We start from the raw sequence: 14,283 nt of genomic DNA on the forward strand, positions 1-14,283 counted from the left end.
CAGGGTAAGCATTAACACCATCTCCAGGTTATCCCCTGGCTCAGGGAAATTCCACTGCACACAGAGCAAACCATCCCAGGGAAGGTGCTCACAGTGGGTGGCTTGAGCCATTCTCTGGATCTTGTTTTGTTGACTAGTGTAGCAGTGGCCTAAGTAGCTGCACCAGACTTTCTTACATCCTGGGCAGTAATTTGTTCAGTCATGTGTAGAAAATTCCACATTACAGGCCAGGCCTGGCCTGGTGAAGCCGAGGAAGTGCTGGGGTAGTTGTGATGCTGGAGGAGGGGCTTGGCTGTTGCAGTGCTGGGCTTCATAGGTATAATTGACTTGAAGGCATTTCCTAATGTAATTAATCTGCATTTTCTTTGAGAAAATAGCTTCACTGAAGGTCCTTTTTCGAAGCTAGAGTTAATAAATTTAGAATTGCTTCAACCTCCGTGAACGCAGTTGTCGGAAATCTTGGCAGAAGAAAAGATTTGCATCTTGAAGCATTGTAGACTCATTAAAATTCTTCTCATGGATAATTAAAGAAAAGTGAGTTAAAAGGAAAGTTTAACAGTAAGCAGCTCACAGGCACTGCGACATTTCAAGCATGTTAAAATCAGAAAGAAACAGCTTTTGTGGCTGCAGTCTCCTCCTCTTGTGTTACGTGGTGGGTTTTTTAACAAATAACCAGTTACTGTTGGTTTCTTCAGTTGTCCAAGTAGTTTATTTCTGCCTGACCCACACAGTCCTTTAGCATATTTGTGCCCAGCCTTGGAGGCTTTGTCAGGATGCCTAACAGTGGAGAGACTCTCACCAAGCAGCCACAGGATGAAAATGCAGGCAGTGTTTCAGGAAGCCATGAAAACGGGTAAAGTAGCTTGAGCATTTATTTTAATAAACTGACCTACCAATTTTTCACAACTTGAGTTTGTCTTGTACTGCAGCCACAGCTTTGCCTAGTGGTGTCTGTAGTGCAGAAGAAGGTGCATCTTTTCAGGCTGGAATGAGAGGAAATTGTAATGCAGGGTCTAAATGGGTTTATTCTCCTGTGCTAACTTCTACTGTGACGTTAAACATCTTTCAGTATGGGCTGTGTTGTGTGTATCCTTTTGGCATATATCTGGCTGGAGAGTGTTTATTTTACAACACAGGGGCTCTTTAGCCCCGGGGTGGGCTCAGCAGGGCTTTGTGTCCAGCAGTTCTGACAGGTATGTTCAGCTCCTGGGGCTCAGCTGCTCACAGCAAAAATATGGAAGAGTAGCTGAAAATACTGGTCAACTTGTAGAGTCTTAAGATTCAGAGTGTTCAGTGGTCAGTGGCTTTTCTACCATGAGGTGGTTACAGGCACCCTCAAATACCAGAGAACAGCAAAGTCCAGGCAGTCAGGAATAAAGAGCCTGTGCTCCTGTGCCATCCCTGCTGTGTCTCTGATGGTAAGAGTGGCACTAAAGACTCTGGAAGTTCAGTAGTGGTTGCTCTGCATGTCTTACAATGCACATAATCTACTTGGAATGGACTTTAAAATAATACCCTACCTGCAGCTATGGAAGTAGGTCTCTTCCCTTCTGGATTTGAGGGACTAATCCTTAGATGATAATGGATCCTTGTGATAGACCATCTCCCTCCCCAAAAAGGCAACAGAACTTATCCAGGTAACCCATCTCTTAGAGAACTGAATTTTAGAACAGTTTATTTTAATGCTTATATTGCCTTTTACATGTAAGATAATCCTACTGGCTGCTGTCTCCTTTCTGTCCTAGGCAGCACAAAAGTAAAACATTCTTGTTCCTGTTGCTCTGGAGTGGTGTCTCCTGTTAGAGAAAGCTGCCCATCTCTAGAGTTTCTGGAAATACTTTAAAAACAGAGCAAGACATCTCACGGGAAATATTTTAGCTTCTGATTGTTGGAAGTTTGTCAGGATTGCTAAATACTAATTACTCATTCCCAGAGACTGAACTGTTGTATGATACTTAGTCTTCTGTTAAGTTAAATGTAACTTCACACTTTTTTAGGCAACAACTTGCATGTTGTGTCTCTTGGAAGATTTGCTTGAGCCTTTCAGGTAAAGGATTGTTGGGATAATTTCTGTCATAATGGTTTCTTCTGTTCTGGGCTTTGTAATCCTGCATAAGAATCATAAGGAGCAACCCAAAGATTTAAGGTTTTTCTGAACAGGAATAAGTGAAGAAATCTTTGAAAAGTTTTGAATGTGTTGGTGTTGCCTCTGGAATCCTAATACAGTTAGTACAGGAATTGTCATTTTCTGTTTAATCTGTCCAAAGATCATAAAACAGTGTTTGTGATCAGTATAGACACATGTACCCTCTGACTCATGAAAGTTAGGATTTTGCTGAATCAGTAATAATGCCTCTATTTTAGTCCACACATGCCTCTATTTGTGACATGCTTAAGCAAAAAAAGAAAAGTTTCTGTGTTTTCTTTGCTGAAGAAAAAAAAGCTAGAGGAGAATTTAAAAATATGCAGTGGTTTGCATTCACAGCAAACAGGAAATTTAAACTTCCTGTACTAGAAAGATGTAGAGCATTCAGTTTGTTTTTGAATTTCTAGTGAAAGAATATCACAGGCACTAGAACTCCAAATACTTATGATGTATTCAAAGCCCTTGGCATAAAACCTCTGTGTTATTTTTTTGGAAGAAGTCAGGGCATGTTATCCTGGTAAATAGTATTGTTTACCTGCTGTGGTTTAAAGTGTGGTAGCAAACTCAGATACCTTTTCCTGTGTGCTGGAAGCAGGATTCCAGGTAGAAAGGACTAGATAAAGAGAATAAAATCCTAGCAAGCTGGAAAGAGTTAAAAAAGACCTTTTATAAGGCTGCAATTGAATCAGTGTGACCTAAAAAATGAGGAAGAGATGAAATAATGAGTTCTGTGACCTCAGTGTGCTGCACTGCCTGCAAACAGCCAGACAGAGGCAGCTACTGGAAGATTTCTGCTCCAGGTCTGGGTTTTTGCTGTGCAGGGGAGAACAGAGCCAGAAAATCCATCCCAAGGTCAGGGCAGGGTTGTAGTACGCTCCCAACTGCTGAATAGAGCCTTTTTGGGTGGAATAAAAAAGCCTGGGTTTATTGTTCCTTTCTTCCTATTCAACCACATAGTTCCCAGCTACCCGTAAAACTGGTCTGTCACCAAAATAACTGCCCTGATTTTTGAGAATATTTATTCTTAACAAGGGAAAAAAATATTTTGGTTCTCTCTTTTGCAAGTAAGGATGTTCTCCTAGAAGGTGTGTGCCAAGTGTGTTATGCAGTAAAACGGGTCTCAGCTGCTAACTTTATCTCTACTACTTTGTTCTTTATTAAGCATTTGTTTTACTTTTAAATGTACCTTGAGGAGAGAAGAAGTTGTCTGAGTAATTTGGGAAAGACTGGCTTCTTGTGCACTGTGCAAAGCAAACTGATTGGGGAATCTGCTGACCCCTTTTGCAAGAGTAGGAACATGTCTGGGCTGATCCGTGGCCCCCTTTTTGAGTCTCATAAGGGGCATGAGAACCAATTAGCAGCTAAATCTAACCTGTTCTTCGAGGGCAAAGGGAAATTTTAAATAGAATTAATAAGGAGTGTATTATAATATTGCCCTCATTTGAATAGAGGAGTAATTAGTAAATAAGGTAACCAGCCATCACAGACAGCAATGTCCTTCTGTCCATGAGGACCTCCTGTGGCTCTCTTCTTTATTCCTTCTTATAGGAGGAATTTAAATGTAATAGAAATTAAGGGTTTAAAGAACTAATGTTGTGTGTCATTACTGTGGGGGTTTTTTTTCCTTTATGCTGTAAAAAAATGAGAAAACATCTTCAGAATGTCTTGGGTAACAACTGACAGCTCCTCAGAGTCTGGAGGTGCAGTATTTGCTACTTGGCCTTTCCTGTGCTGGTCACAGATTTCTGTTGAGCTGCTCAGCTGTCAAAACTGTGGTGCTGTGTTGATCCAAGTCAGAGTGACTTTTATTGCCTTTGTCTAGAACTCTAGGACAGATCTGTGATTCTAAATTTATTGTCTTGGGCTCACTCCTACAATGTATCCCCAGAGCTCTGTTTTAAAATATTGGATTTGGCTCTTGCAGGATGCAGGGGGAATGGGAAAAGGGTTTCTCATGAACAGGATCCAGATGAAGATATTTGGTTTCTGAAGTTTCTAGGCAAAGTGCCAGAATCATTACAGCTTTCAGAGGTACCCATAGGTAATTTAAGCCCTTGCTTTTTGCTGCCAGAAGAGTTGTCAGATGAATACTTAATGATTCCATCTTGAATTCAAATGCCACAATGAGCTGTTGAAAATGTCTAACACCCAATGAAAAGTTCTTAAGAATGTGCAGATGTAGACCCAAAACACTCCCCAAAGCAGCTCTGATGCAGAGTAAGGCTGGTGGAATGTATGGGGCTGGGTTGTCCTAGAGAACATGGAACAAAAGCTGAGGGAGGTGGGAATTTCTCAGTGGTGGAACAGGGATAAATATTTAGGACACTTGTCACCAAGAATGAAGCAGTCAAAGACAGTCACTGATTGGAAGAAGGATGTTTTATCATCCACTTTATTGTGGATTACTTAAATAATCAACCAACCAAACTGTAGGATTTTAGAGGAGGAACTCACCAAGTCATCCTCAGGAGAAGCAAGCAGTGAAAGATTAAAACAAAATTTATGGAAAAGTTCCCTCTTGGGAAAATGCATATTTTCCACTTCAACCTGTTTTTTTGTGTATTAAATCAGATTAATAGTTAGGAAAGCCAGTTCAACAAAAGTGTTTGAGAAAGGAGGTCCTCGTGCAAATGGGGCTCTGCACACATTGCTGCCCAAGATAAACACCTGTGTCTTACAAAATGCTTCTTTGGGCAAGGCAAGCAGAGAAAGGAGTTTAATTATGAGGTGGAGACTGTGTTGTAAGAACTGTGAAGTAATGCTGCTGCCACATGGAGGTAGGGGAGCCTGGAAATGATGTGCTCGGAGGGACAGCGAAGCAGAGGAAGGAGCTGCAGAGCTTTGGGTCATCACAGCGAGGGCAAAACACACCTGAGCCTTCCTGAGAGCCACTGAGGCTGGAAGCAGGGCTGTGAGAGCACTCCCAGGAGCAGCTGGGTGGGATTGCTTTTTGGAAAAAGCATGGAAGCGACAGGGAAATTGTGTGGACTCAGCAGACACTGTTACTGAGCGTTGCCCCATTGTTGGCTGTGTTCTTTGTTGCAGAAAGTCTGCAGGGTGGTTTATTTTGAAGGGACAAAAGCACAAAAATCATGCAATAGTTTTAGAATAAAAACTTGGGAAGGTAAGTGGGCCTGAAGTGCAGTGATGTGGTTGACCAGAGCCAGAGCCTTGCACCTTGAACATACCATTCCTCTAAAATTAGGCCTCACATAAACCCCAGCTTATCTGACAAGGTGTACTGTGAATGCAGAATCTTCAGCAGTGAACATTTCTCATGCACTAAACCATTAGAAATAACTAATTAATAAAAATACTTGCAGTACATGGTGAGCTCACACACGTGGTACAACAGCACCCAGGAGCAAGGTGGGAGTGGAGAAGCTGCTAATGGGAGAAAGCTCTGCATGGGAATACCAAGGGAGGGAGGAGGAGATGGTATCAATCCTCCTGAATCCAGCAGCAGAGGTCTGGGAGCTGAGAATGTGGCTTCTGGGTGAAGGCTTAGTCTGAGCTACTGACTGGTTTAGTTGCCAAAAAATGTTTAAGTCTTTGTGAGCAGCTGTGAATGTGACTTCCAGACTTAAAAGTAATTTGGCTTGCTATATGTGTGTAAAGGGTTATAAGTAAATATGCTGAAGTCTAAAGGAATACCTTTACCTGGATAATATAGTAACAATTTACATATATAGCTGTTTGATAACTGGCTTATTTTTGCAAGTTTATAGAAAGCTGATTTATTTTTTAAAAGTTTAATAAGCCCTGTAGAGTAAAAACTTAACATTGACAACGTTACAGGAGTTGAACAATAGTGATAAAAAATAGGAATACAAACAGAATATGAGATGTCTTTTATTTGCCACTATACATAATCTGTTTAATGAATAGCTTCCCCTCAAATCTCATGATAATATGACTGCTGCAAAACAGTGTTCATATTCTCTTGGTGCAATTCATGATATTAGAAATCACTCTGCAGAATTAAGGCCAAAATATATCATACCCTAGAACCTAAATTTCATAGTTTTTTAAACTGAGAGAGAAGATTCTAACCTAATTACACAGGACAACCAGTGTATCCTGTAAGGCTTATTCAAGTGAGAATTTCTGTACAACATTTTCTCCATAGAAATCGTTGGTTTATTATCATATTAAAGGCTGAGTTTGTAGATTCACTTCACTTTTATTGTTAGTATTTTTTCAAAATTTTGCTGTGAGGAAAGAATTTAGATGACAGCAAATATCTGACTGTATTTGACCTGGAGTATGAGTTGCAAGCAGAAATTCTAATTACCAGAGAAGGAAACATAGAGCCTGTGGAAGGAAAAGGCTAATCCCAAATTCCCTTAAAACAAAACAAAAGAAAAACCTATGGCAATTAGTATCACAGTCAGTAGTGCCATTAATCACTCAGCATCATTGTGGTAACAGAACAAACAGCTTTTCTGGTGTGCAATTGGCAGAAGAGCATTTTGTAACGATAAAAGTGGAGAGGTTTAGCTGTGGCATTTAGTTTCTGCAGTTACAATAAGGAATGATACTGTATGCACTGGCTGCTATCAAAACCACTTAGATAAAACCAGTAATGGCTGTGCCAGCAAATCCAGATGGGATGCTTTGCTCCTGGTGAGTCATCCCAGCAGGAAGGACTGTCACTTCCATCAGTCATTATTTTACCTCACCCGCACTTTGCTTGCATGGCTTTGCAAAGATAAATCTCACTAGAGCTGTGATTACAATCATGGAAACACTGAAGGAAGGGAAGCTTTCCCTTTGTTGTTCCAATATATGGAATTTTCAGATTCTTGCTTTCCAGCTTGGCCTGATGTGTGGGAACAGCTTCAGTGGGAAGGAGCATCCAGCTGGCAGAGGGCAGTGGTGGGAGCTGCAGGTGGGTTGTGCTTGGCCCCAACCCCCTGGATAAGCCAGTCAGCCTGAGAGTTCTGTGCCTCTGTCTCAGGTGAAGGGAGTGAGGTCATGTTTGCTGGAATGGTACCTTGAAATTAAATCCCAAATTACATCAGGAAATGCTGTCATTCAAAACCCACCCCTGTTAATGGAGCCATGCAGAACTATGCTTTGTTCAGTTCTAGCTGATCAAGGTTTTGTAGCATGATCTCAGTTTGTTCTAATTGACTTGTTCCAGCAACCTCCGCTGTTCAATCCTCTCTGGGTGGGATTTGTGCAGGTTTTTGTGTGTTACCTTTGGAACTGTAAACTTCCAAGGCAGAAATCAGACGTGGAAAATCCACTTCTAAACTGGTAGCTGGATTTTGGAAAACGCTGGCCCTGCACTAAGAACACTGAATAATTTATGCAGAACCTCGGTCTTAATAAAATATTTAGGAGCCCAAGTCGAGATTTCCAAAGCATTCTGGCTTTGCTGAGGCATCTCAGCCCCGAGCTGGGGTTCTGCAGTGCATTCCCTCCTTGCTGCAGTGTGCTCAGCAAGCTTGGGCCAGGCAGTCCCTCTGAATTCTGCTCAGTTCAGTCTTGAACAATTCCAAATAACACAACCATTCCTGGGGGCTTTACTTCAGTTTTAAAGGAATAACTCCTGACAGAAGGTAAAAGGAAAGACATCAAAACCCACATGTGTTCATTCAGAAGGGATGGGATGGTTCTGAATATCCATGGGAATTGTTGGTGGAAGAGGAAATTTCTTAGTTGTTCTTTCAGGGCAAAAAAAAGCCTCACTCTCAAATGGATCCTTAATCCATGGAGGGAGGTAACAGCTACCAGGCATGTGTGTTCCCAGCTGTAACACTCATGAACATGCTGGATGGGTAGAGCTCCTCATACAACTTTTACTTGGTGAACCATTACCAGAAAGAATCCAGAAATTCAGACTTGGTGGTTGGTTATTTTTCTATAAAGGGAACGTAATATAAACTGAACCAGAAGCCTATAACAGCTGAGACTAAAGCAAACTAAAGAGATCTTAATCTAGGAAAAGTCACTAATGGTGTTTATTAAAGTTTTGAGTAGCCTCAGAGGAGGCTCTTCTGGTACATTACTGCAGAGCTGTTTTCCTTTGTTTTGTTTGTTTTGTAAAATAATAAAAATTTTAAAAGCTTTATTATTCAGAAGATACTTAAAGGAAAAGATTCCACTGGATTTCAAAACATCAAATGCAGTTTTTCTGTAAGATAGGAAAAAATTCAAGAACTATGAAGTGTTTTGAGACGGCAGATAAAACACATGTTTTTAAGTTATTTCAGGTGTTTTGCTTTGGTTTTATTCCCACATATCTCCTCCTGGTCTGTCATTCTCTCTTTGCAGTCCCAGTTCATTAAGTCACCATGTGTCAGACACAGGCTTACCTTTCAAAATGCTGTATAATCCCCTTCTATATTTAAATTACTCAGGTTCTCATCAACATTCGCCCTCACCAAACCAGTGCCTATTTTCAGACCCCTTTTTGCTTATCAGACAAGCCCTTTCATGTTTTGTCCCATTATGCCTGTTGACAGGAGAGGAAATATCCTCACAGGCCAGATTAGTGATGACTCCTCAGTTTCCTTCGGCTGCTTTTGTGACCTGAGACTCGGGAATCTGGGGAGGAGGAGGAAGGGAGGAAATGAACTGGGATTGTCACTTCTGATGGGTGAAGAATTACAAAGTCTGCTAAACTATTGTGAAAGGGACCCAGCGTGGCTGAGGCATTTTTAAAGCATGATTTCATTGTGAATGACAATAATAAATTCTAGGAGTGTTCCACACAGAACTGTTTTACAAGTGTAGTTGTTAATATGAGATAGGAAATGGTGTCTGGTGTGGTGTTTGGTCCTGCTGTTTGTACCTGACACTGCTGGGTAGAAAATGGCTTTTGAAGTTGTTATTTATTTGAAAGTTGGGAAGGGCATCGTTTCAACTTTCTTTTCCTACATTTTGAATTAATTTATTACGGTGTGAAAGGGAAGGACTTTCTGAGCTTCACTCAGGACTCTGCTGTTGAGAGGAATGAAGGAAATCCTAACTTGCTCTTGAAATGAAATGAGCTACATTAAAAGGTCTTTATGCTGCTATTCATGAATAATCTGCAGTTCATTGCTGTGTGCAGTCAGTCATTTCTAAATGCTTAGTTATTGTTTGGATATTTTGTTCACGTAATTCTTTGCAGACTTTTTGGGTTGGAGTTTGTATTGTGCTTTAAACTTGGTCTGTTTAAGCCAGGAAAAGTTAATGTCATCCATGTGTTAATGATAATTTGTTGTGTTGGGGAAGTTTTTGAGAAACTTTATTATTATTGTTGTTAGGAACTGAATTGCCTTCTCTTCCTTAAAAAAAACCAACCAAAAAGCCCCTGACCTCAGAGCTTCAACAGATACCAACAGTGACAACTTCCAAGGTGTTGTGATATCAGTACAGGGGCAGTATGATCAGGGTTAAAATTGATGTTCTTCATACTTGCAGGGTTCATGGCCTCTCTGGGGAGGTTCAAAATTAGTGCCTTCATCTGGTGTATTCCATGATGTTGAACCCAAAAGTATGAAATAAGGAATGTCATCCTGAGTTTGAAGGCATTTCCCTGTTTAACTGTGTTTTAGTGGAGCTTGCAACAGAGTCAAAAGGTTCTTGGTACCTCTGAGCTTCCTGTTTTTACCAGTTTGTATTTTGAAGTGTTTGGAAGCTGTGTTTTTATTTCCACTTCAAACCATTGTGTTGATTGCACTGGATCCCACTAGCACTCCTGGATAACTTTTTAATAGTTATATTTTCTTTTAGAAGCTTCCCAGATGCCCAGAGTGTCTGCAGAGATTCCCTGCCCCGTTTGGAGGAGACCCAGGGTGAAGGCACAGAGCCAGCAGGTGAGCCTGTCAAAGGTGATCCTTGGACATTTGAGCTCTTTTTTGAATTCTTTTTGAATGTAATTTGTATTTCTATTTTAGCAGGTTATGATAATTTTTCAGGGCTGGGATAAGGAGAGTAAAAAACAAAAATAAAATTGAAGTGAGTCTGGGCAGCTGAAAAACTTTCAGGAGCTGTAAATTTGCATGGATTCAATAGTTTCTCCCAGTTTTTGTCTGTATATGAGGCAGTGGCCAGATAAGAATGAAAACCAGACTGATCCCATTTTAAATCCCACAAATTATGTTACCTTTGGCATCACAGCCTGTTCCCCAGCTGTCACCTGGGGTGAATTAAAGGAGCTTTGTTAGCAGAACTTTGTGAGGGTCCTTGCAAGGTTTGCTGCCCTGAGAGAGCTCCCTGTTGCCTTGGTGAGGCTGTACTGGTATCTAAATGTGCTCATTTAACCAGAATATTTGTTCTTAGAGACAATTGGAGCAATGACTGCATAGATATCAGATCTATGTAGGAATCTCCCATGTGCAGATTTTATACACATGTGTAAATACATACCTGTATGGATATATCTTTGTTTTTTAAAAGGCAGTTCTTTGACACACAGTAGATTCATTCCCAAAATTGACCTGCCAGCTCTATGCTTTTTGTTCTTTCAGGAAGCAGGAAATAAATTTGGATGGATAAAGGTGATAACTAATTTCTGGTTTCCAATTTTCAGGGTATTTATGGAACTATTTGAGGCACACATTCTATATTTAGATTATTGCCAAGGCTGTGATTCTGCAGAGTACTTGTGTGCTCAGGAAGGCTCTGACCTATTTTTCTAAGAATTTATCTGGGACTCTGGTTACTGCTGACAGTACCTACCCTGCCTTCCTCCCAGAGGTTGCTGCTGGCTGCAGTTTAGAGAAATATGCTCAGGAAGGAATGCACATGCCATGCAGCCACTCCTGCAGAGGTGACCACAGCTCTGCCACAGAGGTGAGGAGAACAATGAGGGGAGAAGCCATTCCAGCTGTTCCCTCATAATTTCCTTGCAAACACAAGTGACACCTCATCCATTTTAATTAAGCAGTTCCTTTATTGCTGTTTAGATCTTCTAAGTTGATGAATCAGGAGCTTACAATTTGTTAGACTTTGTCTTTTATTTGACTTTGAGAATCTGTGGCACTGCTTGTTATCCATTTAAATGAGAAGCAGTGTTTGACTTGGACACATCACACTGCTCTGCAGATGCTGAGTGGGAAAGTGAGGACTGAATTTCAAACACTTCTCCCAAATAATCTTTCGTGAGAAGGAAGGTCAGTGTCTAATTTCAGTGGGTCTACATTGTATATAAAGAGAAAAGGAGGAGATTCTGATGTTTTCTAGTTGTGCAGAACTGTCTTTCTCGCTTTATAATTGATATGTTCTGCAACCTCAGGACTAAATTTGTTCAGTGAGGACTGCAGATTGTTCTGGAATTTATATAGAAGCTCATTGCTGTGGAAGCAGGCCAGATTTGGGGTTTTCTAATGTATCTGTAAATCCAGAGAACCCTTACTGATGGCAGCAAGCATTATATAGACTTAAAACCATTATATTGACTTAGAAGAGAACTCATTCGTGCTGGCTTTATACTGATGGAATCACAAAGTAATTTATGTTGCAAAGGACCACTGGAGGGCAACTAGTCCATCTCTGCTCATAGGAGGGCTTGTGGCTTTGTTCAACTGAGTTTTGAAAACCTCCAGGGATGGAAATTCCACAGCCTCTCAATCCCTCTTCTTAGGTTGAGTCACCTACATTGGGAAATAACTTTTCTTGATCCAGCAAGAGTTTTCCTTGCTGCAGCTCATGTCCATTGCCTCTTGTTCTTCTGCTGGGTGCCTCTGGAAGAATCTGTTTTCCTTGCAGCACCCTCTTTGGTCTGTGGCAGGCAACAGGGAGATTCATTCTTTCTCTTCTCCAGATTGGAGGAACCCAGTTCCTGCAGGGGCTTCTCCTACATGATGTGTTCCAGGCCCCTGAACCCCGGGGAATCCCTGTCCTGGGCTTCTGTCAGTTTGTCAGGATCTCTCTCTTGCACTGGGGCTCCCAGAGCTGCTCCCTGCTTCAGGTGCACCCTCAGGAGTGCTGAGCAGGGGAAACCATCACCTTCCTTGATGTGCTGGCTCTAATCCTGCCAGTGCAGCTGGGATGCAGTCAGCCCCCATCTCCATCGGGACATCCAGCCCCCAGGAGCCCCAGGGTTTGTCCTGCTGAGCTGCCAGCCGGTCCCTGCTGGGGCATTGGGTTGTCCTGCCCAGGGTGCAAGACTTGTGTTCACCCCTGTGGAGCTCTGAGGTTGTGTCAGCCCATTCTTTGGTGTGCTGAGGTCCCTCATGGATGGATTGTCACGGTCAGTTCCTCAAGTTTGGGGTTATCTCTGAAGCTGTGAGTGTTCTCTCTGTTGTCCAGGACAGCAGTGCCATCACTGAACAGTGTTGTTCTCAGGAGTAACCCCTGGAGAATGGCACTTGTAATGGCTTCTGGCTGCACTTGGAATTGTTGACCGTGGTTCTTGAAGACTAGTTATCCTGCCAGTTTTTTATCCACCTGTTCCTCCAACTGCACCTGGTTCAAACCTTCCATGCTGAGCTATGTAGGACTTGTTAAAGACCTCGTTAAAGATGAAGAGTGAACAACATTCCACTGCTGCTCTCACCGTGTCAGAGCCAGTCAACTCATCCTGGAAGGTGGTTGGGTTAGATTTCCCAAGGCCAGATCAGGTCTGTCCATTCTGGCTGGTCTCAGTGACCATTTTATAGCCCAAAATGATTTCTAGGAGAGTTTGTTCTACAGCCTTTCTGTAGACCAAGGTGAGGTTTCTGTAGGACTGAGGTGAGGTTGATTGGCCTTTAGTTATCTGAGTCCTCTTTCTCCTGCTTTTTGAAGACAGATGTGACATTTGCCTTTTTCACTGTCATGGGGACCTTTCCAAATTGCTGTGCCTTTTCAATGGCAGGGAGCAATGGCTTTGACCTGGTTTCTCAACGTCCACTCTGAAGCATCTCCTGCAGTCCCATCAACACTTCTGTATGTGTCCAGTTTGTGCAAGTGGTCCCTATTTGATTTTTTTCTGCTGTAGGTAAAACACCTCACCTGTCCCTAGGCATGGAAACCCAGGGAGCCTGATCCTGCCAGCAAACACTGGGGTGAAAAGGCACTGGGAGCATCAGCCCTTTGCGTGTCCTGTGTCAGCAAGTCACCCATGATGTCCCTGGTTCTCCTTGTGTGCCTGTAGAAGCCCTTCTTGTGGCTCTTCCCATCAATCCCAATTCTGAGTTTTGACTTTCCATGCCTGCATGCCTGGGCAGTGTTTCTGTGCTGATGTTTCCTCCTGATTACACCCTCCACACGTTCCATTTTGGTGCATCGTAATCAGTTTTAGAAGCGTCAGGGTTGTTAGGAGGCTTAGTTTGTCCTTGCCCTGATGCACCACTCCCTCCACGTCAGCTCAGAGAGGATTCTTTGCAGGATATCTAATTTCTCTGATCCACACTTGCAGGAGTTCACTGCTGTGAAGAGCAGTGTATTTTATTGCAATTAATAAATGTTCCCTTCTCCTCCAGTGGAAAAGGCATAGGTATCCATGAACTGAAATATTTTCGTGTGTTTTGGCTAATTGAAAAAGATTTCCTCTATTTATTCAGTCTTTCCTGTTTGACAGTGTAAGATTACATGTTTGTTGTGGAAAACTGGTAATGTAGCAGAAAACCCTTTTCCTCCCCCAGCTGTGGCAAGGCAAGCAACAGGAAGCTGTTTTCTGTATTTTATTAGAGGGGTCACTGTGTATATAGTCTGGCTGATACTTTCAGGTTCACTTTCAATTCCAGAGTTCTGTGCTTCTGTTTAGTCTGTTTGTTGGCACAAGGGGAAGTTTGACACAGATACCAAGCTCTTGAACTCCAACCTGTGTGTACTCAGCTTTTAAAGAAATTAATTTACTCAGCTTAAGAAATTAATCTCTTAGGGTCACAGATATCTTGAAGAAAAGCAAAAAAATAGTGGGTGAGAGGAGGAATGATGCATTTGTGTTGTCAGCAGAATGTGATGGCATCATGGCTGTGGAATCTGGGATGATGACTGTCAGGAATGCCTCCAGCAAAGAGCTGAATTCCTGCTCTCCTCATTAGGGCAGAGGGATGTTTTGCAGCAACTGGCATATAATCAAGACACTGTTTTGTGAGTTAAATCTGATTCACTTTCAAGCAGAAGTTAAATTATTGGTTTAGTTCCTGCTTCTTGGGGCACATCCATGGAATATCACTGAGCTCCTCAGGTCATGCAGCAGGGCTGCTCCTCCA

General features: G+C 42.0%; 1 protein-coding gene across 1 annotated transcript in view; it reads left to right on the forward strand.

Moving 5' to 3' along the window:
• The first annotated feature begins 592 nt into the window (after nt 1-592).
• The window catches only part of ACSBG1 (acyl-CoA synthetase bubblegum family member 1), a 34,073-nt gene continuing 20,382 nt past the window's right edge, over nt 593-14,283 (forward strand). The window contains 3 exon segments of the mRNA XM_018081456.2: nt 593-736; nt 738-853; nt 9,875-9,957. Of these exon segments, the coding sequence (XP_017936945.2) occupies nt 593-736; nt 738-853; nt 9,875-9,957 (343 nt within the window).

This window comes from Manacus vitellinus, unplaced genomic scaffold (genome assembly GCF_001715985.3).
Source record: "Manacus vitellinus isolate BGI_N305 unplaced genomic scaffold, ASM171598v3 scaffold_53_pilon, whole genome shotgun sequence".
Lineage (NCBI taxonomy): Eukaryota > Metazoa > Chordata > Aves > Passeriformes > Pipridae > Manacus > Manacus vitellinus.